This window comes from Oncorhynchus kisutch, linkage group LG10 (assembly GCF_002021735.2).
Source record: "Oncorhynchus kisutch isolate 150728-3 linkage group LG10, Okis_V2, whole genome shotgun sequence".
NCBI classification, from domain to species: domain Eukaryota; kingdom Metazoa; phylum Chordata; class Actinopteri; order Salmoniformes; family Salmonidae; genus Oncorhynchus; species Oncorhynchus kisutch.
Genome location: NC_034183.2, coordinates 53,877,950 through 53,905,622, shown reverse-complemented (window position 1 = coordinate 53,905,622; position 27,673 = coordinate 53,877,950). Strand labels below are relative to the sequence as shown.

The 27,673-nt window shown below is 48.7% G+C and overlaps 1 protein-coding gene across 1 annotated transcript in view; it reads left to right on the top strand.

The window, feature by feature from the left end:
- The window catches only part of LOC109898421 (inactive phospholipase C-like protein 2), a 97,230-nt gene that overhangs the window by 54,667 nt on the left and 14,890 nt on the right, over positions 1-27,673 (top strand). The window contains exons 2-4 of the mRNA XM_031834014.1: positions 235-2,724; positions 11,172-11,375; positions 13,739-13,814. Coding sequence (XP_031689874.1) covers positions 235-2,724; positions 11,172-11,375; positions 13,739-13,814 — 2,770 coding nt within the window. The remainder of the gene's footprint in view (positions 1-234; positions 2,725-11,171; positions 11,376-13,738; positions 13,815-27,673) is intronic.

The window sequence follows — 27,673 nt, the reverse complement described above, 5'->3', positions numbered from 1 at the left end:
ACGTAGGTGTAAACTCTCCTTGCGATGAAAGGTCTGCTCTGCTCTGTCTCCCTAGTTTTTGACTCTCCTGGCTTATGTCATCAAAGTTATATATCAGTCTCATCAATCTGTTTTATGTGGATGTGTTTGGAATGAGAAAAGTCAATGTGTTGCTAACGCTCTCTCTCCATCTCTCTCTCTCTCTCTCTCTCTCTCTCTCTCTCTCGATCTCTCTCTCTCGTTCACTCTCTCCAGGATGGCTCCAAGCAGAGGCAGGTGAGGCAGAAGAAGACTGTCTCCTTCAGCTCCATGCCCAACGACCGTAAGATCAACAGCACAGCCGCCTGCATGGCCTTCATGATGGAGGGCTGCGAGATGAAGAAGGTGCGCTCCAACTCGCGCATGTACAACCGCTACTTCCTCCTGGACCCGGACATGCACTGGCTCCGCTGGGAGCCCTCCAAGAAGGACTCAGAGAAAGCCAAGTTGGAGATCAAGAGCATCAAGGAGGTCCGTCTGGGGAAGAAGACCCCTGTGCTGCGCAGCAATGGCCTGTCCGACCAGTTCCCAGACGAGTGTGCTTTCTCCATCATCTACGGGGACAACTATGAGTCTCTGGACCTGGTGGCCAGCACAGCTGATGTGGTCAGCACCTGGGTGATGGGCCTCCGCTACTTGGTCTCCTACGGGAGGCACACGGTAGATGTGGTTGAGCCTAGCCAGCCCAGTCTGAGGACCTCCTGGATCGGATCGGTGTTTGAGCTGGCTGACATGGAGAGGAATGGCCACATCGACCTGTTCAGGGCCACCCAGATCATCAGGGGGCTCAATCCGGGCATGAAGGAGTCCCGGATAGAGCTGAAGTTCAAGGAGCTCCAGAAGGCCAAAGACCAGTATGGGGAGGACATTGACATGGAAACCTTTGTGGAGGCCTACTGCGAGCTGTGCACGAGGCCAGAGATCTTCTTCCTGCTGGTGCAGTTCTCCAGCAACAAGGAGTACCTGGACAGCAAGGACCTGATGCTGTTTGTGGAGGTGGAGCAGGGCATGGAGGGCGTGACGGAGGACATGTGCCGGGGCATCGTCCAGAAGTACGAGCCGTCCGCCGAGGGCCGGGAGAAGGCCAGCCTCTCCATTGATGGCTTCACGCACTACCTCCTCTCCTCAGAGTGTCACATTTTCGACCCCCAGCACAAGCGGGTGTGTCAGGACATGAGCCAGCCGCTCTCCCACTACTACATCAACTCTTCGCACAACGCCTCCCTCCTCGAGGACCACTTCTGGGGCTCCTCCGACATCAGCAGCTACATCCGGGCCCTGAAGATGGGCTGCCGCAGCCTGGAGGTCATTGTGTGGGACGGCCCGGACAACGAACCTGTGGTGTACGTGGGGAACTCGGTGGCATCTCAGCTAGCCCTCTGCAAGGTCTTGGATATTATAAACCAGTATGCATTTGAGAGCTCTGAGTACCCCCTCATCCTCTGCCTGGTGACACACTGCTGTATCCCCCAGCAGAGGGTCATGGCCCAGCACATGAAGAAGATCCTTGGAGACAAGCTGTATTTGGATGCCCCCAGCTCAGAGGACCACTACCTACCCTCCCCAGAGGAACTCAAGGGTAAGATCCTGCTGAAGGGCAAGCGGCTGCCCCCAAACTACCCCGAGTCAGAGGGGGAGGTGACTGATGAGGAGGAGGGTCTGGAGATGTCCAGGAGGGTGGGGGCAGATGATAAGGACCATCTCAACGGCCTTGGCTGCAAACGGCTGAGGCTGTGTAAGGAACTGTCAGACCTGGTCTCCCTCTGTAAGTCAGTGCAGTTCAGGGACTTTGACATCTCCAAGAGGGATCAGAAATACTGGGAGATGTGCTCTTTCAATGAGGTCGACGCCAACAGGTTCGCCAACGAGTTCCCCGAGGACTTTGTGTGCTACAACAAGCGCTTTCTCTCCAGGGTGTACCCCACTCCGATGCGGATCGACGCCAGTAACATGAACCCCCAGGACTTCTGGAAGTGTGGTTGCCAGATTGTAGCCATGAACTACCAGACCCCGGGCCTGATGATGGACCTCAACCTGGGATGGTTCAGGCAGAATGGGAACTGTGGCTACGTGTTGCGACCAGCCATCATGAGGGAGGAGGTGTCATACTTCAGCGCCAACGCCAGGGAATCCCTACCAGGGGTGTCCGCCCAGCTTCTCCACATCAAGGTGATCAGCGGGCAGAACCTGCCCAAGCCCAGGGGCTCCGCTGCAAAGGGAGACGTGGTGGAACCCTACATCTATGCGGAGATCCACGGCATCCCAGCTGACTGCGCCGAGCAGAGGACTAAGACGGTCTCTCAAAACGGGGACAACCCCGTCTTCGACGAGAGCTTTGAGTTCCAGATCAACCTACCGGAGTTGGCGGTGCTACGCTTCGTAGTGCTGGACGACGACTACATCGGAGACGAGTTCATTGGCCAGTACACAATCCCCTTTGAATGTCTGCAGCCTGGCTACAGGCATGTCCCCTTGCAGTCGCTGACGGGGGAGTTCCTACCCAACTGTACCCTGTTCGTACATGTGGCCATCACCAACAGAAGGGGAGGGGGCAAGGCCCACAAGAGAGGCCTGTCGGTGAGGAAGGGCAAGAAGGCTCGTGAGTACACCTCCAGCAAGACCACCGGTATCAAGGTGGTAGACGAGCTCTTCAGGGCATCCACCCAGCCTCTGAGGGAAGCCACAGACCTCCGGGAGAACGTCCAGGTAAAGTACTTAACATTCATTATATGTACCAATTTTTATACATTATTATGAAGGAGCATTAAAGGCAGGCACTTCCCCTTGCATACATTACATCTGGAAATGACATCAGGTTGTGTGGAGATATTAAGCAGTCGTGATTGCCTCTTAGGCTGCATTTCCGTAATGGAATACGATAAAACTGTTCAATCATTCCACAAGCGATAGAAGGAGACGCCAATTAGGAGTGAGGGAGCCTGGGAAGAAATAGTATAGCACAAGTAGTAGCTAGACAGGTGACCCCTCAGCACCTCACTGAATAGGAACAAAACATTGTTGAGGTCACTCTCAGCTTGTTCTCTGTTTGTCGCTCCGATGGATAGAGAAGAGTTGCTAATTGTGTTGTATTTACATGATGTAAAAGGCAGGAGCCATAAATGAGAACGTCAGTAAAGCTGGACAATTAAAAGGCTTATGCAAAGTGTCGTCATTAAGCGGATGATGGTCTGTGTTAGGCTCTGTGAGCACCCTGATGAACCCCCTACAGAAATTATAAATGACAAACCAGTCATGTTTCATAATAGTTTGTTATGAACCTTCTCCCCCCTCTACCCCCACCCCTGAGATTACAAGTGGCCATCAATTTATGTTTCGTAACAATTTATTTTCAGATGTTTTGTCAGGAGAAGATGGCAGTTCGAGTACAGCTTGTAATTGTTGTTGTCATGATTGAAGGGCGTAAAATGAAGCTTTTCTCTGTCTTGTCTGGTCTACTGTCTGTCTGTGTGATGATAAAGATGGGAAGTGAGGAGGCTTTACACGCCCTGTGTACTTTGTACATCAGCTGTCTGGTTTAGACTGGCAGGCCTCTTGTTCCTGTCTGACAGATTTGAGAATAGACTATTTCTCTGGATACTTTGAACTTGACCGGGGTCAGACGTTGACTCATAGTTTGCTGACATTGCTTTATATCCCAGGTGGGTTATGGGCTTTTTAACACCATCAACAACACTCGATTTGCCCGAGGAATGGACCTGGTTCCTTAATAAACAAACTGCCACAGCTTTTGGAAAATGTATAAACATGTGAAAACACGGAGCATCATGAAACACATTTCTCTATTTGTGTCTTCCCTCTATTCTTTGTTCGCTCCATTTCTACTATCTTTCTTCATTGGATTTCCTTATTTTACTACAGTAGCTCATGAGCACGTATTGTTTCATGTGAGGGATTTAGACCTATTTCAAATCATTTCACACTGGCAGTAGCTTAGGCTGCATAGTCATAGGGTTTGAATCCTCCGTTTCCGTCTATCGCTTTAGTACTGTAGCTGCGTCAACTCGACAATAGCTCTCTTTTTTTGAAGAGGAAGAAGGATCTTTTCTTAATGAATATTTCTGTAATGATGAAGTTTGTTATGAATGGCGTTCATGCAAATGTGTTTTCTCAAGGGTTGAGACGATAGTTTGACATAAAGGAGAGCTGCAATGCACACCCATAGCTAGGTCTCAGGGAAATTCAGATCAGTACTTATTATGACTATTGGCAGCAATTTTTTTTACACGGTCTCTCCAAGCGCTGAAAAAGCTATTGTTGTACCAGTAAATAACACATGTAACAAATTTATGATTGTTAGACGTTGTGTTAATTAGCGAAGGAAGCAAACTAGGTCACTATGTATCTTCAGTCTGTGATCGATATGAACCCAGGTACATAGAGCTACCTACTTTCTCAGCGTCCAGATGCTCTGTTTTCAAATCACAACCCCAGATATCAGCGCAATTGATTCCTGATCTCAGGAACTATACTTGGTTAATCATCTCAGAGCCTTTAGGACTGCCACCATACCTGTTTGTTGTTCTGTCTTAGCCAAAAAACCCAGCATCGATGGAGAGCTGTGGTAGGTGGGTCTGTTCTCCCGCCAGCCAACCTCAATCTAGGCCCAAGGACATGGCAAACAAGAGCCAAGAACCACAATAACTAAGCAGGGGATGTGATTAGAGATCCTGTGGTGTGCTGTCATACATTTTTCATTTGTGGAAATTGATGCAGATGGTCTTGACTCTCTATTTTCCAAAAAGGGTATCTCGTTTACCCAGGCACTGTTACAGGAAAAGGAGATGTTGTTGTGTTCCAGACGGAAAATTAATACTGTGATTTTGGGGAATAGTTTTCCTTATATGTGATAAGTGGAGGGTAATTTGCAGGCAAATGACCGGATACAATCTATACCAGTAAGTACTATGTTTAGAGAAATGTTTTCAGCTGGACATATTTTGGGGACTCGATACAAACCTCATGCAGTTGTTAGATGTGGATGGAAGCAAGATTCCTGACACAGATACTGTCAGCTAATCATTTTGTCGCACTTTATTTTGGATAGTCCAGCTTTTCCATCTCTAGATACCGTACTGATGGGCATAATAACTGCGTGCTGAGGTTACGTTTAGGTTGAGGTTTAGAAAAAGGATTAGGGTTGAGGTTAGGGTTAGGACTACATTTAGGGTTAGGAGAAGGATTAAGGTTAGGGTTAGAGCTAGGTGTAGGGTTAGTAGATAGTTGAAATGTTACTGATAGTCTGTAATTACAAACACCATCTCTAGATGCTCTATCCAAATAAAGTGTCACCAGTCATTATATTTCAAAGCTGTGCTTGTGTGTGAGTCAGAAGTTGGGATTGCACAATGTTCAAAATAGGCCAGTGACAATGACTCAGTCTAAGCTAACACCCCCACATTAAATCGGGGGGGGGGGGGGGGGGGGGGGGGGGGGTCTATACTAAGCATGGAAATGATACACAAGAGAGACATGTTAGTTGTGACGTTTTTGTGTGCATGCAGGAGCTATTCATTTTCCTATCATAAGACAATTATGATAGGAAAATAGAAGACAATTACGAATAGGTAACTGGTACAGCAGGTGACAAGATCTGTGTGTGTGTGTGTGTGTGTGTGTGTGTGTGTGTGTGTGTGTGTGTGTGTGTGTGTGTGTGTGTGTGTGTGTGTGTGTGTGTGTGTGTGTGTGTGTGTGTGGTTGTGTTTTTGCCAGCCTGTGTGTAGACTGCACCGCAGTTGCCCCTGTTCCATAAAGGGAGATGTAAAATGTCCATCTCCCTCAGAGGAACAGAGATAGAAACGGGCAAACAGCCAAACAGGCCTGATGTGGAGATGGATGGCGTCACTGTGGTTGGCATCAATGCTTTCTTGTAGATGGTCTCCCCAGATGGATGCCTGTACCCGTAGTATAAGTGAAGGTAGAGATTGTGGTGCTAGGGGCAGGAGGACCCAGAGGCGAGAGGAGCCAAATCCCATTGGATGATATTATCACCTGTAGAGGAGACCAGAGCTGGCAGCTGGCAGCGTCACCCAGTGTAGTCTGGCCTCCAATAAAGAGCCTCCTCTCCCCTGAGACACACAGCCACTGACTCACACATGACAGAGTAAAGAAGGGAGACTTCAGGGAGACTTCAAGTCTTCTTCACAAAGGCCTGTGTTGAGGGTGCATGGTAATGAGAGAAACCTCAACACACACTGTCACAGCACCACAATAGCAGCAAAATAGCACCACAATAGCAGCAAAATAGCAGCAAAATAGCACCACAATAGCAGCAAAATAGCAGCAAAATAGCACCACAATAGCACCACAATAGCACACCCATTCATGCGTAAATGTATACATGCAGATTGATACTGTATATTGCAATCTTTTATTAGATTTTTCTTTTACCCCCTTTTTCTTCCCAATTTCATGATGTCCAATTGCGATCTTATCTCATCGCTGCAACTCCCCTAACGGGTTCGGGAGGCGAAGGTCGAGTCATGCGTCCTCCAAAACATGACCTGCGGAACCGCGCTCCTTAACACCCACCCGCTTAACCCGTAAGCCAGCTGCACCAATGTGTTGGAAGAAACACTGTTCAACTGACGGCCCAAGTCAGCCTGCGGGCGCTCGGCCCGCCACCAGGAATCGCTAGAGCACGATTAGCCAAGTAAAGCCCCTCCTGCCAAACCCTCCCCTAACCCGGACGACGCTGAGCCAAATGTGCGCCGCACTATGGGACTCCAGGTCACGGCCGGTTGTGACACAGCCTGGGACCGCTGCGCCACTCGGGAGTGTAGTGCAGTCTTTTAATTCAAATGTTGGCCATACACAGAAACACACACAAGTCACTCTGTCAGCTGTAATTCACTCTGGCCAGCTGTAAGTCACTCTGGCCAGCTGTAAGTCACTCTGGCCAGCTGTAAGTCACTCTGGCCAGTTGTAAGTCATAAGAGCATCTGATAAATGACAAAAAATGTTGCCTACAGTCACACCCCATAATACGCATGAAATGGTATTAAGAAATGCCTTATCACACTTCAGTGACCTCTGACAAAGAGTGATTGATCATCTCAAATAACTACTTTTCCAGGTGATCTACTCTGAACAATAACAGAGTGAAGTGCGTTCCTCTTACAGGGGATTGGAGAGGAGGAGAGTGGGCGAGGAGACTGGCCGTTACAGAGAGGCTCTGTAGGAGTGGCAGGAAATCCATTCAGGCTATTTAGGATTTAACTCTCCCTTTCCTTTGTGTGTGTGTGCCTTTGCGTGGATATATTTGTGTGTGTGTGTGCGCATACGCTGTGTGTGTGTGTGTGTGTGTGTGTGTGTGTGTGTGTGTGTGTGTGTGTGTGTGTGTGTGTGTGTGTGTGTGTGTGTGTGTGTGTGTGTGTGTGTGTGTGTGTGTGTGTGTGTGTTTGAGAGAGAGAGAGGGAGATGGAACAAACACCAAATTGAGACTGCATGCATAATTCTGAAAATATATGTACAATATGTACAATATAAAACACCAAATAATACATGCAGAGCAGAATTAGGCCGATATCCGCTAATGATCAAAATCCAGAAAAGAGCCGTTAAATTCTATAACCACCGAAAAGGAAGCAATTCCCAAACCTTCCACAACAAAGCCATCACCTACAGGGAGATTAATCTGGAGAAGAGTCCCCTAAGCAAGCTGGTCCTGGGGCTCTTTTCACAAACACCAACAGAACCCACAGAGCCCCAGCACAACAACACAATTAGACCCAATCAAATCATGAGGAAACAAAAAGATAATTACTTGACACATTGGAAAGAATTTCACAAAGAAACTGAGCAAACTAGAATGCTATTTGGCCCTAAACAGAGAGTACACAGTGGCAGAATACCTGACCATTGTGACTGACCCACACTTAAGGAAAGCTTTGATTATGTACAGACTCGGTGAGCATAGCCTTGCTATTGAGAAAGAGACAGGCTATACGCACACTGCCTATAAAATTAGGGGAAACTGAGCTGCACTTCCTAACCTCCTGCAAAATGGATGACCATATTAGAGACACATGTTTTCCCCAGATTAAACAGAAAACAAACCCAATTTTGATAAACTCCCTTATCTACTGGGTGAAATAGCAGCAGCAAGATTTGTGATCTGTTGCCACAAGAAAAGGGCAACCAGTGAAGAACAAACATTGCAAATACAACCCATATTTATGTTAACTTATTTTCCCTTTTGTACCTTAACTATTTGCACATTGTTACAACACTGTATATAGACATAATCTGACATTTGAAATGTCTTTTGGAATTTCTGTGAGTGTAATGTTTACTGTTTTTGTTTAGTTCACTTTTGTTTATTATCTACTTCACAATGTTAACACATGTTTCCCATGCCAATAAAGCCCCTGAGAGAGAGAGAGAGAGAGAGAGAGAGAGAGAGAGAGACGGCCCCATACTCTGTTCCTGCAGCATGCGTTCCAGTAAAGGGCCTGCTGCATTCACTCCCAACTCCAAACTCCAGTCCGGGGAGTGAGAGAAAGAGATTAGAGCGAGCGGGGGGGGGGGGGGGGGGGGGGGTGCAAGAGGGGTGCAAGAGGGGAACAAAAACAGCAGTGAAACCAGACACGCAGTTCTCATTTGGGGAATGTAATGTTGGAGGGGTAGAGGAGGAAGGGATGAGGATAATTAAAGACAGTGGCTAACTGTTCTGTTTGGTTCTGTGGCCCCTGCAGTCTGGATACAGTATGGAATGTATAGAGCAACAACAATCACACACACAGGGGTGTGTACTCACACAAACATACAAAGACACACACAGGGGTGTGTACTCACACAAACATACAAAGACACACACAGGGGTGTGTACTCACACAAACATACAAAGACACACACAGGGGTGTGTACTCACACAAACATACAAAGACACACACAGGGGCGTGTACTCACACAAACATACAAAGACACACACAGGGGTGTGTACTCACACAAACATACAAAGACACACACAGGGGCGTGTACTCACACAAACATACAGAGACAGACACAGGGGTGTGTACTCACACAAACATACAAAGACACACACAGGGGCGTGTACTCTCACAAACATACAAAGACATACACAGGGGCGTGTACTCTCACAAACATGCAAAGACACACACAGGGGCGTGTACTCACACAAACATACAAAGACATACACAGGGGCGTGTACTCACACAAACATACAAAGACATACACAGGGGTGTGTACTCACGCAAACATACAAAGACACACACAGGGGCATGTACTCTCACAAACATACAAAGACACACACAGGGGCGTGTACTCACACAAACATACAGAGACACACACAGGGGTGTGTACTCACACAAACATACAGAGACACACACAGGGGCGTGTACTCACACAAACATACAAAGACACACACAGGGATGTGTACTCACACAAACATACAGAGACACACACAGGGGCGTGTACTCACACAAACATACAGAGACACACACAGGGGTGTGTACTCACACAAACATACAGAGACACATACAGTGGCGTGTACTCACACAAACATACAGAGAGAGACACAGAAACGTACTATGCGCACATACACAGGCACAAAGAAACACACGCATGCATACACAAACACACACACTTCCGCGAACACACACACACTGGCACATGCACACACACACATCTACACCTACACTACAGTGAGAAACCCATACACATCTTCTCCATTTCTCATTCAACAGTAAAAGCCGCTCTCCTTGGCTGTGCTTCCTCAGCCGGAGGGTGTTAATAGCTTTAGTTGAGGCTGTGTGTGCATACAGATGCCTATGTCGGCCCACAAAATGACAGCCATCCTCCAGGGGGAGAAAAGAGCCTTTCTCCTGGACCGGAGGTCCTGCAGGGGGACACAGCCCGGTTCCCACACTGCCTGGTTTGTTGACCACTTCCAAACTACCATCACCACACACTCTTCCTCCCTCAGTCTGTTGTTTCTCACCCTCCTTCTTTTATTCTGTCTTTCCCTTTTTTTCTCCCGTTTTTCCTCTTTGTCTTACGACTGGTTTTCCCCACTTGTCTCTCTTTCTCCCTCCCTCCCGTCTCTCTTTCTCCCTCCCTCCCGTCTCTCTTTCTCCCTCCCTCCCGTCTCTCTTTCTCCCTCCCTCCCGTCTCTCTTTCTCCCTCCCTCCCGTCTCTCTTTCTCCCTCCCTCCCTCCCTCCCGTCTCTCTTTCTCCCTCCCTCCCGTCTCTCTTTCTCCCTCCCTCCCATCTCTCTTTCTCCCTCCCTCCCGTCTCTCTTTCTCCCTCCCTCCCGTCTCTCTTTCTCCCTCCCTCCCGTCTCTCTTTCTCCCTCCCTCCCGTCTCTCTTTCTCCCTCCCTCCCGTCTCTCTTTCTCCCTCCCTCCCGTCTCTCTTTCTCCCTCCCTCCCGTCTCTCTTTCTCCCTCCCTCCCGTCTCTCTTTCTCCCTCCCTCCCATCTCTCTTTCTCCCTCCCTCCCGTCTCCCTTCTCTATCCCTCTCTTCCCTTCTCACTCTATCTTTCCAATTTTGGTCTCTCTTTCATCCCCCATTGCTTTTTTCCCTTCCCCTGTTTGGATGGGCCAGTGAATGGTGATGTACTGTGTGAATGGCCCGGTGGGCCCGAATCAGGGCTCAGGTTCAAAAGCTGGAGGGAACAATGCTGGGCTGTGATGTGAACAGCCACGCAGTGCTGGAGGTGCAGGCAGAGAGGCAGGCGTTGTGGCAGGGCCAGAACCAGGGCCAGGCAGCCTGAAGTGGAGGCTCCTGGGCCGCGTTGCACCACTGAACGAGCAGGCTGTGATGTCATGGGAAACGCTCGGTTCGCTAATGAACACAAACGTAATCAGGACCGTTCTTCCTCTCCTGAGGTTCTCTCTGGCTTGAGAAGAGTATCAGGATACGGTTGACCACATTTATCTCATGTGCAGAGTACGGTCTTGTGGGACATTTTGGTCACAATGATTATTGTTTTTTAAGTTGCTGTGGGCAATGTAGTAATAACAGTGAACTTGCCCCATGATCATCTTGGAATCAATAAACCATCCTCTCTGTGTTTGAATTGTCCCTTGGGTCCGCTATCTTACAATCTCTTTCAATAATTACAGATTCCGTGATGCTAACACTCATCCATGATCCTCTCTGTTTATTTACCAGAATGCCATGGTGTCGTTCAAGGAGCTGTGTGGTCTGACGCCGGCGGCCAACATGAAGCAGTGTATCCTGACCGTGTCCACGTGGCTGATGAACAGCGAGCGAGCGCTCAGGGTGACCGTGGACCTGAGTCAAGCCTACCCCACCATGGAGGCCCAAGGGCCCGTCCCCGAGCTGCTCCGCAAGGTCCTCAACGCCTACGACATGGTACGCTTATAGCAGCACCACATAGGCATAACATGCACTGCAGAGCTACCGTTCTGTTCAGGTCTATGTTGTACTCAGAGAGATACGTTTTGTGGGTAAATGCTGAAATTAGTGACGCAAGCGCAATGTTCATTGGTGGTTAATAGGCGTGCGAAGGTTATTCACTAAAAAGGTGCTGTGAAATGAAAAACGCATCACAACCTGGTAAGGTGACAAGCTACAACAACACCCTTGTGCACTATACAGTCTTTAAGAGTCGGTTGCACACTATGCCTTGAAATAATACTATCAGTGTAGGAAAATGTTATAAATTGTTAGCACATTATGACACAGCAAGGGAACATGCCACAGATGACCTCCACCACAGGGAGTGAACAAACCATTTCCTATAGCTCACTGCAGCGCTGTGATAAACGCTAACTCATCCCAGAGCAGTTCACCCTGCTGCGCTTCTGCACGGCTTCCCATCATGCCCTGTGTCTCCCCAAGCCGTCACTCTCCATCCTGGCTGCTGTCTGATCTGTGATGACAACCAGCTTATTCATTATTCACCAGGCACCTACTGGTACAGGCCAACACAGGGGTGGTTAAAGCCCCCCCCCCCCCCCCCCCCCCCCCCCAGCGCTCAGAGCAAGTCCACACCCCACTATTCCACCCCCCTGATGGAGATTGGTTTGACCTATTGAACTGGGTCATCCCAGAGGAACTGTTGTGGTGTTGTAGCTACATGACATTACTGTTCATATCCCAGTCACTCCTAGTGCAACAACCTCATATAAGTCCCATAGCTGAGGCTCTAAATAGTTTTGTAGTTTAATCAGCTTTCTCCCTGGGCTTGTCTTTGAGTACCTCTTATGGCCCCAGTACATGACATTCACATGTGAAGGGCTTTAATGAAGAGCCTAAATGAAGGGCCTAAAAATAATTCCAATGCTGTTCCATTGCAACATTCCTGTGCTCCCAGCCTCCCAGCGTTAGCTAGCAGAGTCCCGACAGCTGAGGAGATGAATCTACAGTGAGGTTGAGTGTGTCTGAGACAGAGGCTGCCTGTCCTGAGCACAGGGTCAGTCAGCTGAGTGTTACTGTGTGCTTCCAAAGATTAGTCCATTGGCACACGCCCCACTCTCAAAAACAGAGGCTCCAGTGTTTGCGGGTGTGTGTGTGTATCCGTTTGTGTGTGTGTGTGTGTGTGTGTGTGTGTGTGTACCAGCCCTAGCCATTAAGACATTAATGGTTGTCCTCCTGTGGGCTGGTTGGATGCAGGCGCCGTAACCTAGGAGTGAACTGAGCATCAGCAGATTGGAACTTTGTGGTCAGCGCCCTTGAGGCCAGGCCAGAGAGACCCAGCTCAGCCTGAGCCAATGGGAGCCAGCCCCCTGTCCTGTCTGCTGACCAATATGATGCCAGATCCAGTGGCCCTGTACCAGCCCACACACAGTGGCCTGCTTCTTGTCTCTGTGCTCTTAACTAAAGTGTGAAACTTCATTAGCGTTCTCCTGCTGCTGGGTCAGGCCAGCTGCTTCTCGCTGTCTATGGGAGGGAGAGAGGCTGTAAAAGCAGAAGGTTTTCAGTTCAGGTCACAGGGTTGGGGATTGGAACTGGGCTAATGCTGTAAGGCTGGCTCAATGCTTCCAGGAACACAGGTAGGGGACCAGACGGGGGCTGCATCACAACATGGCACCCTATTCCCTATGTAGTGCACTACTTTTGGCCAGAACCCTATGGGCTCTGGTCTAAAGTAGTCCACTAAATATGGAACAGGGTGTCATTTAGGATGCACCCAGACTGTTCTCACCTCCTATCCTCTACTGTGTCACCACATGATCAGGACTCGCCGTGTGTGTGTGTGTGTGTGTGTGTGTGTGTGTGTGTGTGTGTGTGTGTGTGTGTGTGTGTGTGTGTGTGTGTGTGTGTGTGTGTGTGTGTGTGTGTGTGTGTGTGTGTGTGTGTGTGTGTGTGTTTTGTCTGTCTCTGTCTCTGTCTCTGTCTCTGTGTGTGTGGGTGTGATTCCCAGGGTCTGGCAATTGCACAGGGAGAAAAAAGTTTATAAGAGCGAATGATCCAAGGGCTTTGTGAAATGTTGACATACCCTCTTTCTCTTCCATCGAATGTCTCTGAGAAGAATTTCCCTTTAGACTTTGTTATTCATTATTTCTATGGTATTCCCCCATGTTTGGCTATGCGTACATTCAATGATAATTCTGTGTTATTCTTTACTAAGAGGTTTTGTTTCCATTGTCCTGTTTAGCCTTGTCTACAGTAGGACTCATGACATAAGAAGTCCCCCTGCGACACAGGAATTGCTTGATGCTGTACGACCTCACTTCCTTTTGCGTAATCTTGTCCCGTTTATTTCTCTATAGATGATTCAGACGAGCCGGACGCTGATCGAGTCAGCTGACGTGGTCTACTCCAAGCTTACACAAGCACAACGGGCAGGTAAGGCTTTGTGGTATTCACTTTATCTGTGACATAGCCTGGTAAAGTGCTGTCTCCTAAGGTCGGCAAGACAGCACAAACAGATCTCGGACCAGTCTTTGCCACGGTCAGGAGCTTCAACAAACCCAGACACTCCCATCCCAAACTGGTCGCTGATCAGTCTATCTATTACATTTTTTTACCAGGTAAATTGACTAAGAACACATTCTGATTTACAGCAATGACCTGGGGAATATTTACAGGGGAGAGGAAGGGGGATGAATGAGCCAATTGAAAGCTGGGGATGATTAGGTGGCCATGATGGTAAGAGGGCCAGATGGGAATTTAGCCAGGACACCAGGGTTAACACCCCTACAATAAGTGCCATGGGAGCTTTAGTGACCACAGAGAGTTAGGACACCCATTTTAACATCCCATCTGGAAGACAGCACCCTACACAAGGCAATGAGATATTATATAACACCACTTCCAGCAGCATATGGTCTCTCATTCAGGGAACGGCCAGGACCAACCCTGCTTAGATTCATAGGCACAGCAGTGGAATCAGTTTTTCACAATTCATTTTTCAGTCAGTTTTTCACAATTCCAGACATTTAATTAACTGTCTTAGGTCAGTTAGGATCACCACTTTATTTTAAGAATGTGAAATGTAAGAATAATAGTAGAGAGAATGAATTATTTCAGCTTTTATTTATTTCGTCACATTCCCAGTGGGTCAGAAGTTTACATACACTCAATTATTATTTGGTAGCATTGCCTTTAAATTGTCTAACTTGGGTCAAATGTTTCGGGTAGCCTTCCGTAAGCTTCCCACAATAAGTTGGGTGAATTTTGGCCCATTCCTCTTGACAGAGCTGGTGTAACTGAGTCAGGTTTGTAGGCCTCCTTGCTCGCACACGCTTTTTCAGTTCTGCCCACAAATGTTCTATTGGATTGAGGTCAGAGCTTTGTGATGGCCACTCCAATGCCTTGATTTTGTTGTCCTTAAGCCATTTTGTCACAACTTTGGAAGTATGCTTGGTGTCATTGTGTCCATTTGGAAGACCCATTTGCGACCAAGCTTTAACTTCCTGACTGATGTCTTGAGATGTTGCTTCACTATATCCACATAAAACTTTTCCATCATCATGATGCCATTTATTTTGTGAAGTGCACCAGTCCCACCTGCAGCAAAGCACCCCCACAACATGATGCTGCCACCCCTGTGCTTCACGGTTGGGATGGTGTTCTTCGGCTTGCAAGCCTCCCCTTTTTCCTCCAAACATAATGATGGTCATTATGGCTAAACAGTTCTATGATTGTTTCATCTGACCAGAGGACATTTCTCTAAAAAGTACAATCTTTGTCCCCATGTGCAGTTGCAAACCGTAGTCTGTTTTTTTTATGGAGGTTTTGGAGCAGTGGCTTCTTCCTTGCTGAGCGGCCTTTCAGGTTATGTCAATATAGGACTCGTTTTACTGTGAATGTAGATACTTTTGTACCTGTTTCTTCCAGCATCTTCACAAGGTCCTTTGCTGTTGTTCTGGGATTGATTTGCACTTTTCTCACCAAAGTACGTTCATCTCTAGGAGACAGAATGCATCTCCTTCCTGAGCGGTATGACGGCTGCATGGTCCCATGGTGTTTATACTTGCGTACTATTGTTTGTACAGATGAACGTGGTACCTTCAGGTATTTGGAAATTGCTCCCAAAGATGAACCAGACTTGTGAAGGTCTACAATTTTTTTCCTGAGGTCTTGGCTGATTTCTTTTGATTTTCCCATGATGTCAAGCAAAGAGGCACCGAGTTTGAAGGTATGCCTTACATCTACAAGTACACCTCCAATTGACTCAAATGATGTCAATTAGCCTATCAGAAGCCATGACATAATTTTCTGGAATTTTCCAAGCTGATTTAAGGTACGGTCAACTTAGTGTATGCAAGCTTCTGACCCACTGGAATTGTGATACAGTGAATTATAAGTTAAATAATCTGTCTGTAAACAATTGTTGGAAAAATGACTTGTGTCATGCACAAGGTAGATGTCCTAACCGACTTGCCAAAACTATAGTTTGTTAACAAGAATTTGTGGAGTGGTTGAAAAATACGTTTTAATGACTCCAACCTAAGTGGATGTAAACTTCTGACTTCAACTGTACCTGTGGGGATTTCACCATAGTCACTGTCATTGCTATTGCTGTAGCCATCCAGTAATTTACCATGTATCTTCAGGGACTCAGCCCTGGGTGGTTAACACGTCAGTTGGCATGTGCATTCACTCACCGAGCAAGACGGCATTGAATGGAACAAGAGGAGTGAATCAACTGAGTGAATAAAGAGGACAGGAAGGACAGTAATAGATAGAAAGATAGAATGAGGGAGAGAATGGAAGCAGGGAATCGTCAATACTGTTTTTTTTAAGTGGCTTGTGGACGATAGCGGTGACTAAGGCTTTTGGTGCGTGGTTGTAATTGACTATAATGAGATATTTTAAGTACAAAATGGCTCCAAATTAGGGGGCCAATGATTGTCTTTCTCCTGGCTCGCCATCCTCTGCGCGGGGCTGTAATTGCAGTTTGCCCCCACTGCAGTACTGAGCGGCTGCAGACAGACAGATGGCTGCAGACAGACAGCGCTTCTAAATGGCAGAGAAGATGAGATGAAGATGCATCAGGATTCCTGATTTATCCTCATTATGTTTGTTTACCTACAGTATTTGTGCCTGCCCGCCTCTGAAGGCGAGACATAACACACATAGTACATCTGCACTGGTAAGCCCATGGATATTAAACAGATGCACGTAAACCAGCAGCGAGGGCACACGTGTACACCTCCTAACGTTTTTATTTGGACAGTGAAGCAGCCTGTAGGGAGGAGGTCAGAGACCAGGCAGTGTGATGCCAGGACAACAACCTCTCCCTCACCGTCAGCAAGACAAAGGGGCTGATCGTGGACTACAGGAAACGGAGGGGCGAGCACGGCCCCATCCACATCGATGGGGCTGTAGTGGAGCAGGTCGAGAGTTTCAAGTTCCTCCGCATCACTAAGTAATTAACATGGTTCACATACACCAACACAGTTTTAAGAGGGCACTACAACGTCCCTTCCCCCTCGGGAGGCTGAAAAGATTTGACATGGGCCCTCAGATCCTCCAAAAGTTCTACAGCTGCACCCCTGAGAGCATCTTGAGTGGCTGCATCACCGCTTGGTACGGCAACTGCAAGGCGCTACAGAGGGTGGTGAGAACGGCCCAGTACGTCACTGGGGTCGAGCTCCCTGTCATCCAGGACCTCAATACCAGGTTGTGTTAGAGGAAGGCCCAACAAATTGTCAAAGACTCCAGCTTTGTTACAGAGGCATAAATATCACCCCCTGGTAATGGTGAGAGGCTCGCCTGTCTTGGGGGTATGATCTGTGACACTTTCTCACTCATCGTTATTCACGATGCATTCAGGATTATCTGTAATCATGGTAGCAAGTGTTTAGAAACATATTCTATTCTTATTTACAATAAAAGTGACTCCAAAATAACACAATACATCATTTACCATTCATTTCTACTGGGCACAACATAATCCGAAACACAACCAAAACAAACTGCAAATGCACCCAACTACTTTGTAGTCACAAGCTTGATGTAGTCATTGTGTGCTAAGAATATGAGACCAAATGCAAACGTTTTGACTAAACTGAAAACACTAAGTGAATTTGTACAAGTATTTATGACTAGATACATGAAGTGCATTCATTTCTAAATGGTGAAACAGATATGTATGAAAACAGGTATGTACTATAGTACATATCAAATTGTTCGGGTATAGAGCCAAATTAAACGTTTTAGCTTCACTGGCCAAATAAATACGTAGGGGAGTGTACAGTATATATTTATTCACACCCCTTGACTTTTTCCACATTTTGTTGTGTTACAACAAATTCAAAATGAATTATATTGAGAAAGGGTGTGACTGGCCTACACACAATACACCATAATGTCAAAGTGGAATGATGTTTTTAGACATTTTTACAAATAGATTACAAATTAAAACCTGAAATGTCTAGAGTCAATAAGTATTCAACCCTTTTGTTATGACAAGTCTAAATAAGTTCTGGGGTAAAAACGTGCTTAACAAGTCACATAATACGTTTTATAATAATAGTGTTTAGCATGATTTATGAATGACTACTTCAGCTCTGTGTCCCACACATACAATTGTCTGTAAGGTCCCTCAGTCGAGCAGTGAATTTCAAACACAGATTCAACCACAAAGACCAGGGAGGTTTTCCAATGCATCACAAAGAAGGGAACCTATTAGGAGATGAAAAAAGCTGACAGTAACTATCCCTTTGAGCATGGTGAAGTTATTAATTACACTTTGAATGGTGTATCAATACACGCAGTCACTACTAAAATACAGGAGTCCTTCCTAACTCAGTTGCCGGAGAGGAAGGAAACCACTCAGGGATTTCACCATGAGGCCAATGGTGACTTTAAAACAGTTACAAAGTTTAATGGCTGTGAGAGGAGAAAACTGAGGATGGATCAACAACATTGTAGTTACTCCACAATACTAACCTATATGACAGTGTTAAAAGGAGGAAGCCTGTACAGAGTAAAATTATTCAAAACTTGCATCCTATTTGCAATAAGGCACTAAAGTAATACTGCAAAAAAAGTGGCAAAGAAATGAACTTTATGTCCTGAATACAAAGTGTTATGTTTGGTGCAAATCCAACACAACACATCACTGAGTACCACCTTCATATTTTCAAGCATGGTGGTGGCAGCATCATGTTAGAGGTATGCTTGTCATCGGCAAGGACTATTGAGTTTTTTAGGATAAAAAGAAACGGAATAGAGCTAAGCACAGGCCAAATCCTAGAGGAAAAACTGCTTTCCAACAGACACTGTGTAACGCTCGTCGGAAGAAGTGGACCAAGGTGCAGCGTGGGAAGTGTTCATACTTTTATTACAACTGAACACTAAACAAAACAACAAAAGAACAACGAACGTCATGTTCTGAAGGCTACACAGAGCTAACAAAAAACATCCCACAACCTAAGGTGGCAAAACAGGCTGCCTAAGTATGATTCCTTATCAAGAGACAATGATGGACAGCTGTCCCTGATTGAGAACCATACCCGGCCAAAACATAGAAACACAAAACCTAGAAATAAAGAACATAGAATGCCCACCCAAATCACACCCTGACCAAACCGAAATAGAGACTAGGCGTGACACACTGGGAGACAAATTCACCTTTCAGCAGTACAATAACCTAAAATACAAGGCCAAATATACACTGGAGTTGAGTACCAAGACACCATTGAATGTTTCTAAGTGGCCTAGTTAATGTTTTGAGTTAAATCGGCATGAAAATCTATGGCAAGACTTGAAAATGGGTGTGTAACAATGAATGATCAACAAGCAACTTGACGGAGCTTGAATAATTAAAAAAATGATAATGTGCAAATATTGTACAATCCAGGTGTGCAAAGCTCTTAGAGACTTACCCAGAAAGACTCACAGCTGTAGTCGCTCCCAAAGGTGATTCTGACATGTGTTGACTCAGGTGTGTGAATACGTATGTGAATGAGATATTTCTCTATTTCATTTTCAATAAATGTGCAAAAATGTCTAAAAACATATTTTCACTTTGCCATTATGGGGTATTGTGTGGATATGGATGAGAAAAATATATACATTTCATACATGTTCTATTCAGGCTGTAACACAACAAAATCTGGGAATAAGTCAAGTGGTTTGAATTCTTTCTGAAGGCACTATATATATCATATTCAGAATGAACTGTGGATGGAATGAAAAACATCCACATGTTAACAGAACCAGGCAGAGACAGGTTTAGGGTGTGTGTGTGTGTGTGTGTGTGTGTGTGTGTGTGTGTGTGTGTGTGTGTGTGTGTGTGTGTGTGTGTGTGTGTGTGTGTGTGTGTGTGTGTGTGTGTGTGTGTGTGTGTGTGTGTGTGTGTGTGTGTGTGTGTGTGTGTGTGAGAGTGAGAGAGAGGGAGGGAGGGAGAGTGTGTGTGTTTAAGAGTGATACTGAGATGGTTGGGGGAATTCATCAGACACTGAAGCCACTGGACAGGCTTGCACATGTCCACCCAGTGTGCCAAATCTGATGAGGTGAGCCTGCACCCCACAGGCCTCCCCTCAGTCTCACAGTAACAGGGGTCATGGGCTCATGCCCATGCCCAGCCACCTCCGTGTGGGCAGCACCATGTCCCTGTGCCAGTGTCGTGCTTCCCTATTACCCAGGGATGGAGCATGAAAGCTGGGCTTAAATCAGAATGCACTCCCCCGCTCCTCCATAGAACAGACCCATAAGAAGCTCTGGGCTCAGCATGGCTGAAACCCCACCAGTAACTACACAGCTATACAGCCACACAGCTGTGTGTTGGTGTCAGTAGTGGGATGTCAAAGGGTCGGTTGTGTAATATAATAATATAATGAGAAAACATTGCGTGGGGGAACTGGAGAAAAATAACCCCCTCAGCCTCATGCCAAACACTTTCTCTAACATCCAGCTCCCTCCCTCCCTCCCTCACCCTCCTCCACCCCACCCTTCACCCAGCCCAGTCTTAAAAAGACATGTCCTGCAGCCATCCCTCCCCTCTCCCCCACCTCTCTGCTGGATTCACACAGATTTCTAAGACTTAACTTCTCCCATGCCTCTGCATCCCAGCTCATGCTTTCTGACAAGGGCGCTGTTTTGGTATTGCTTGGCCAGGCGGAACAAAATGAAATGGAAAAATAAAAAGTGTGCGGCGAAGGAACTACAAACACAGGAAGCTGAAGCAGCTGTGACACACATGGCTGGGCTCTCAGCAGCCCCACGGAGAGACGACAGCACACCGCTGTTTACCCATAAGGCACCTGGGCATGGGGAGCACTGCTACACCACCGGTAATAAAACCAACGATGGGGAAAACTAGAAGAGGGATGGTTGGCTCATTCAGTGCATGTGTATGTGTGTGTGTCTGTGGGTGCGTGCGTGTGTGTGTGCGTCAACGTGTATGTATGGTTTTAATAAAGCGGCCAGGACAGGAAGTAGGGAGGGCCCCTAGCGACTGTGTGGATGCCTCATTGAGTCTCTGCTGTAGTGTGGAACTCTGGAGGGCAGAGGTCAACCAGCCAGCCCACACATAAATATGGCCGTTTGCCAGCCAATCAAAAATAAAGGCCAACCACCAGAACCAGTCAGGGAGGAGAGAGCCGCTTGACTGCATGGCCAGATCAGACAGCTATTTTGAAATCAGCCAGTTATTCAAGACAGAACCAAAGATTCCCCTCCGACTGCAGATCAGGATGCATCCTGTGATTTTGGTCCGTGACAATCGCAGGGGTTCAGCCAGTTAACCAATGACAAAGGATCGAAAGGAATTCGATGTTAGGCAATGAGTCAATGTTTCCAGTCCATTTGATGAGTGTGTTTAGTGATAAACACATTGTGGCACAATTTAGCCATCAACCCTTGCGCCATTACCTATCTCTCTCTCTTTCTCTCTCTCCCTTCGTCCCTCCCAGCCCAACCCTCTCTCTCTCTCATTCTCCCTCCCTCTCTCCCTCTGTCCCTCCCAGCCCAACCCTCTCTCTCTCTCTCATTCTCCCTCCCTCTCTCTCTCATTCTCCCTCCCTCTCTCCCTCTGTCCCTCCCAGCCCAACCCTCTCTCTCTCATTCTCCCTCCCTCTCTCCCTTCGTCCAGCCCAACCCTCTCTCTCTCATTCTCCCTCCCTCTCTCCCTTCGTCCCTCCCAGCCCAACCCTCTCTCTCTCTCATTCTCCCTCCCTCTCTCTCTCTCATTCTCCCTCCCTCTCTCCCTCTGTCCCTCCCAGCCCAACCCTCTCCCTCTCTCATTCTCCCTCCCTCTCTCCCTTCGTCCCTCCCAGCCCAACCCTCCCTCTCTCCCTTCGTCCCTCCCAGCCCAACCCTCTCTCTCTCTCATTCTCCCTCCCTCTCTCCCTTCGTCCCTCCCAGCCCAACCCTCTCTCTCCTCTCTCATTCTCCCTCTCTCCCTTCGTCCCTCCCAGCCCAACCCTCTCTCTCTCTCATTCTCCCTCCCTCTCTCTCTCTCATTCTCCCTCCCTCTCTCCCTCTGTCCCTCCCAGCCCAACCCTCTCTCTCTCTCATTCTCCCTCCCTCTCTCTCTCTCATTCTCCCTCCCTCTCTCCCTCTGTCCCTCCCAGCCCAACCCTCTCTCTCTCTCTCTCTCTCTCTCATTCTCCCTCCCTCTCTCCCTTCGTCCAGCCCAACCCTCTCTCTCTCATTCTCCCTCCCTCTCTCCCTCTGTCCCTCCCAGCCCAACCCTCTCCCTCTCTCATTCTCCCTCCCTCTCTCCCTTCGTCCCTCCCAGCCCAACCCTCCCTCTCTCCCTTCGTCCCTCCCAGCCCAACCCTCTCTCTCTCTCATTCTCCCTCCCTCTCTCCCTTCGTCCCTCCCAGCCCAACCCCCTCTCTCTCTCTCATTCTCCCTCCCTCTCTCCCTTCGTCCAGCCCAACACTCTCTCTCTCATTCTCCCTCCCTCTCTCCCTTCGTCCCTCCCAGCCCAACCCTCTCTCTCTCATTCTCCCTCCCTCTCTCCCTCTGTCCCTCCCAGCCCAACCCTCTCCCTCTCTCATTCTCCCTCCCTCTCTCCCTTCGTCCCTCCCAGCCCAACCCTCCCTCTCTCCCTTCGTCCCTCCCAGCCCAACCCTCTCTCTCTCTCATTCTCCCTCCCTCTCTCCCTTCGTCCCTCCCAGCCCAACCCTCTCTCTCCTCTCTCATTCTCCCTCTCTCCCTTCGTCCCTCCCAGCCCAACCCTCTCTCTCTCTCATTCTCCCTCCCTCTCTCTCTCTCATTCTCCCTCCCTCTCTCCCTCTGTCCCTCCCAGCCCAACCCTCTCTCTCTCTCATTCTCCCTCCCTCTCTCTCTCTCATTCTCCCTCCCTCTCTCCCTCTGTCCCTCCCAGCCCAACCCTCTCTCTCTCTCTCTCTCTCTCTCATTCTCCCTCCCTCTCTCCCTTCGTCCAGCCCAACCCTCTCTCTCTCATTCTCCCTCCCTCTCTCCCTCTGTCCCTCCCAGCCCAACCCTCTCCCTCTCTCATTCTCCCTCCCTCTCTCCCTTCGTCCCTCCCAGCCCAACCCTCCCTCTCTCCCTTCGTCCCTCCCAGCCCAACCCTCTCTCTCTCTCATTCTCCCTCCCTCTCTCCCTTCGTCCCTCCCAGCCCAACCCCCTCTCTCTCTCTCATTCTCCCTCCCTCTCTCCCTTCGTCCAGCCCAACACTCTCTCTCTCATTCTCCCTCCCTCTCTCCCTTCGTCCCTCCCAGCCCAACCCTCTCTCTCTCATTCTCCCTCCCTCTCTCCCTTCGTCCCTCCCAGCCCAACCCTCTCTCTCATTCTTCCTCCCTCTCTCCCTTCACCCCTCCCAGCCCAACCCTCTCTCTCTCATTCTCCCTCCCTCTCTCCCTTCGTCCCTCCCAGCCAACCCTCTCTCTCTCTCTCATTCTCCCTCCCTCTCTCCCTTCGTCCAGCCCAAACCTCTCTCTCTCATTCTCCCTCCCTCTCTCCCTTCGTCCCTCCCAGCCCAACCCTCTCTCTCTCATTCTCCCTCCCTCTCTCCCTTCGTCCCTCCCAGCCCAACCCCCCCTCTCTCTCTCATTCTCCCTCCCTCTCTCCCTTCGTCCAGCCCAACCCTCTCTCTCTCATTCTCCCTCCCTCTCTCCCTTCGTCCCTCCCAGCCCAACCCTCTCTCTCTCTCTCTCATTCTCCCTCCCTCTCTCTCTCTCATTCTCCCTCCCTCTCTCCCTCTGTCCCTCCCAGCCCAACCCTCTCTCTCTCCCATTCTCTCTCCCTCTCTCTCTCTCATTCTCCCTCCCTCTCTCTCTCATTCTCCCTCCCTCTCTCCGTCTGTCCACCAGCTGGGCGACAGCGGTGCCGTCTTCCATTTCAAACGGCTGATGCTCTGAAGCTTTGTGTGTCCATGTGGAACTCATCTCCTAGCTATCTGCCCACTGAACTAGGGCCTTAGGCCCTGCCAGCCTGCAGAGGATGGGGAGGCAGGTTATCATACCCCGACAGCTCTCAATGTAAACGCAGGTCTCAGTGTGTGTCCCCCTGGCTTTAATAAGGATAACTTGTTTGAAGTTGGGACTATAGTCTATTATGGCCCCCTGAACCCACAGTCCAAACGGGTTACATGTTGACCGACGGGCCCCAATAGGAACCCATGTAGCCACTGTAGGTTGATATCCTAACCATCTATGTTCACTAAGTTATTCAGAGGACATGCAGAGGTCAGCTCAGGACTGTGTGATAGTCAACATAGACACTTTACATGTTAAGAGCCTAAAGAGATGGGGATATGCAGAGAGAGAGGGGGGGGCAAGAAGAGGGGGTGGGAGAGGTACATTCACATGGAATATAAGGTTTATGTCCTATAATAGATTTTGATAGCAAAATGTATAATTAGCATTTAGTTGCTGGGTGAGAAACCATAAAAGGGAGATATTACAACCCAGATAAGCTGGCAGTGATCGACAGAAAGTTTTTTTAGGTGTGTTGTCTACCATGATGTCTGATTGCAGCTGACGCCTACACTGGTTATTTGAGGTACATGTCAGCGTGGTGCCGTCACAGTGGGACACGTGTGTCATCGTGCCGCTTGTAATTGATCAAGCTGATCAAGCTTTGATCACTGATGACAGTCTCCTCCATCAACACATACGTAAACACACACACACACACACACACACACACACACACACACACACACACACACACACACACACACACACACACACACACATCCGTTTGTAATATATGTGGCAGAGAAAACAGCACTCTGTTTGAATGGCTCTCCTCTCTGTCCTCCTTCCTCCACCCCCTCTCTGTGATCATTATGCCCAGCCATTATTGCTTCTAATCACTTTAATTTGGGAAGTGGCGCTGATGTGTTGATGAGGAGTGAGAGAGCGAGAGAGAGGCGGGACGTGAGGCGAACAGATGTCCCCGCTAACTCCTCTCTGCATGCACCTACAGAGGTGCCTGCCTAACGAACCCCCCTGGGTTCTATTGATGGCTCACCACAACACCGGCCGCACTAATGAACGACCACTCAGGCATCTGTGACATACGTTCTGGCACACAGATGCTACCTGTGGCTGTGTGCACAAGTGTGTGTGTGTGTATACGTGCATACATGTTGCTTTTCATAACATACACATCATGTATATACCCCTAAAATTACTTATTCAAATCCTGTGATCATGTTTAAGAGAACCACGGAGTTCATATCACCCGTTTTAATGGGTTTTTCCAGCCCTGGCACCAGAGAGACAGCAGCAGTAGACTGGCGTTAGCTAGCGTGGGTATAGGGCAGGAGGACTGATGGAGGGAGGAGGCACAGGCTGCATGGAAATGGCTATGTTTATTTATTGATATGCCTTCCTCCCCTCCCCCTCTCTGTCCCTTGGTGAGATTCTCCGCCACCTCTGGCTGCGTTGGTATGGTTAGCAGCCTCTCACCATGGATCCCATTACCATGGAAATGCAGGCGATAAAGAGACCCCTGTCTTTACATAGTCAATGCCGCCGTTCCGGACAGAGAAAATCTCATTCTCTGCGGTGTCCTGTGATGAAATCCAGCGTTGGCTGCTCCCTCCCTCGCAGCACATCACTCATAATAAATAAATGAAGCTCGGCTCGGAGCCTCTCTTTTTTGATTTCTCTCTCTCTCTCCTGCCTTTTTTTCCATTCTGTTCATTTCTCTCGTTAGTCCCGTTTTCTCACTCCTCTTTTGCTCTATTTTACTACTCACTCTTATCTCTCCCCCTGTTTCTCTCCCCGCCTGGGGCGGCAGGTAGCCTAGTGGTTAGAGTTTTGGGCCAGTAGCCAAAAGGTTGCTGGTTTGAATCCCCAAGCCAACAAGGTAAAAAATCTGTCGTTCTGTCCCTGAGCAAGGCCCTTGTTACGGTTTTCTTCCGGTGAAAGAGAGGAGGACCAAAATGCAGCGTGGTTATTTATAAACATCTTTAATAAAGACGAAAATACAAACAATATACAAAAACAATAAACGCGAAAAACCTAAACAGTCCTATCTGGTGCAACAAACACAGAGACAGGAACAATCACCCACGAAATACCTAAAGAATATGGCTGCCTAAATATGGTTCCCAATCAGAGACAACGATAAACACCTGCCTCTGATTGAGAACCACTCCAGGCAACCATAGACTTTCCTAGACTACTTCACTAACCACAATCCCATAACCTACAAAACACACCACATAAATACCCATGTTACACTCTGGCCTGACCAAAATAATAAAGAAAACACAAAATACTAAGGCCAGGGCGTGACAGCCCTGGGCGCCAAAGACGTGGATGTTGACTATGGCAGCTCCCCGCACCTCTCTCATTCAGAGGGGTTGGGTTAAATGTGGAAGACACATTTCAGTTGAATGCATTCAGTTGTACAATTGACTGGGTATCCACCTTTCCCTATGTGTATATGGAGCATAGGTGTGTAGGAGCATTCGGAGAGAAGATTGCGGGGACATTTTGTTGCCCCTCATCCCGTCGGTCTCTCTCTGAGCACATCCCAGCACTGACACGCTCGTCTCTCTCTGAGCACATCCCAGCACTGACACGCTCGTCTCTCTCTGAGCACATCCCAGCACTGACACGCCCGTCTCTCTCTGAGCACATCCCAGCACTGACACGCCCGTCTCTCTCTGAGCACATCCCAGCACTGACACGCCCGTCTCTCTCTGAGCACATCCCAGCACTGACACGCTCGTCTCTCTCTGAGCACATCCCAGCACTGACACGCCCGTCTCTCTCTGAGCACATCCCAGCACTGACACGCTCGTCTCTCTCTGAGCACATCCCAGCACTGACACGCCCGTCTCTCTCTGAGCACATCCCAGTACTGACACGCCCGTCTCTCTCTGAGCACATCCCAGCACTGACACGCCCGTCTCTCTCTGAGCACATCCCAGCACTGACACGCCCGTCTCTCTCTGAGCACATCCCAGCACTGACACGCCCGTCTCTCTCTGAGCACATCCCAGCACTGACACGCCCGTCTCTCTCTGAGCACATCCCAGCACTGACACGCCCGTCTCTCTCTGAGCACATCCCAGCACTGACACGCTCGTCTCTCTCTGAGCACATCCCAGCACTGACACGCCCGTCTCTCTCTGAGCACATCCCAGCACTGACACGCCCGTCTCTCTCTGAGCACATCCCAGCACTGACACGCTCGTCTCTCTCTGAGCACATCCCAGCACTGACACGCTCGTCTCTCTCTCCCTCTCTCTTCACACGAGAAGCAAAGTGTGAGACTCAGCTGTGATAGAGTAGAGTATGCCATAGGGGCTCATTACTTGAAGTGACAGTTAGAAACGACAAGTGTGCCACTGGAGGGGGACAGGACAAGTGTGCCACTGGAGGGGGACAGGACAAGTGTGCCACAGGAGGGTAACAGGACTAGTGTGCCACCGGAGGGGAACAGGACAAGTGTGCCACCAGAGGAGAACAGGACAAGTGTGCCACCGGAGGGGAACAGGACGAGTGTGCCACCGGAGGGGAACAGGACGAGTGTCCCACTGGAGGGGAACAGGACAAGTGTCCCACAGGAGGGGAACAGGACATGTGTCCCACAGGAGGGGAACAGGACAAGTGTGCCACTGGAGGGGAACAGGACAAGTGTCCCACAGGAGGGAAACAGGACAAGTGTCCCACAGGAGGGGAACAGGACAAGTGTGCCACTGGAGGGGAACAGGACAAGTGTCCCACAGGAGGGGAACAGGACAATTGAAAAATGAAATGGTCCGAGAGGCTGTGTGCCACAAGGTTCCTCAAGCTGAGGGATGGGCCTGGAGA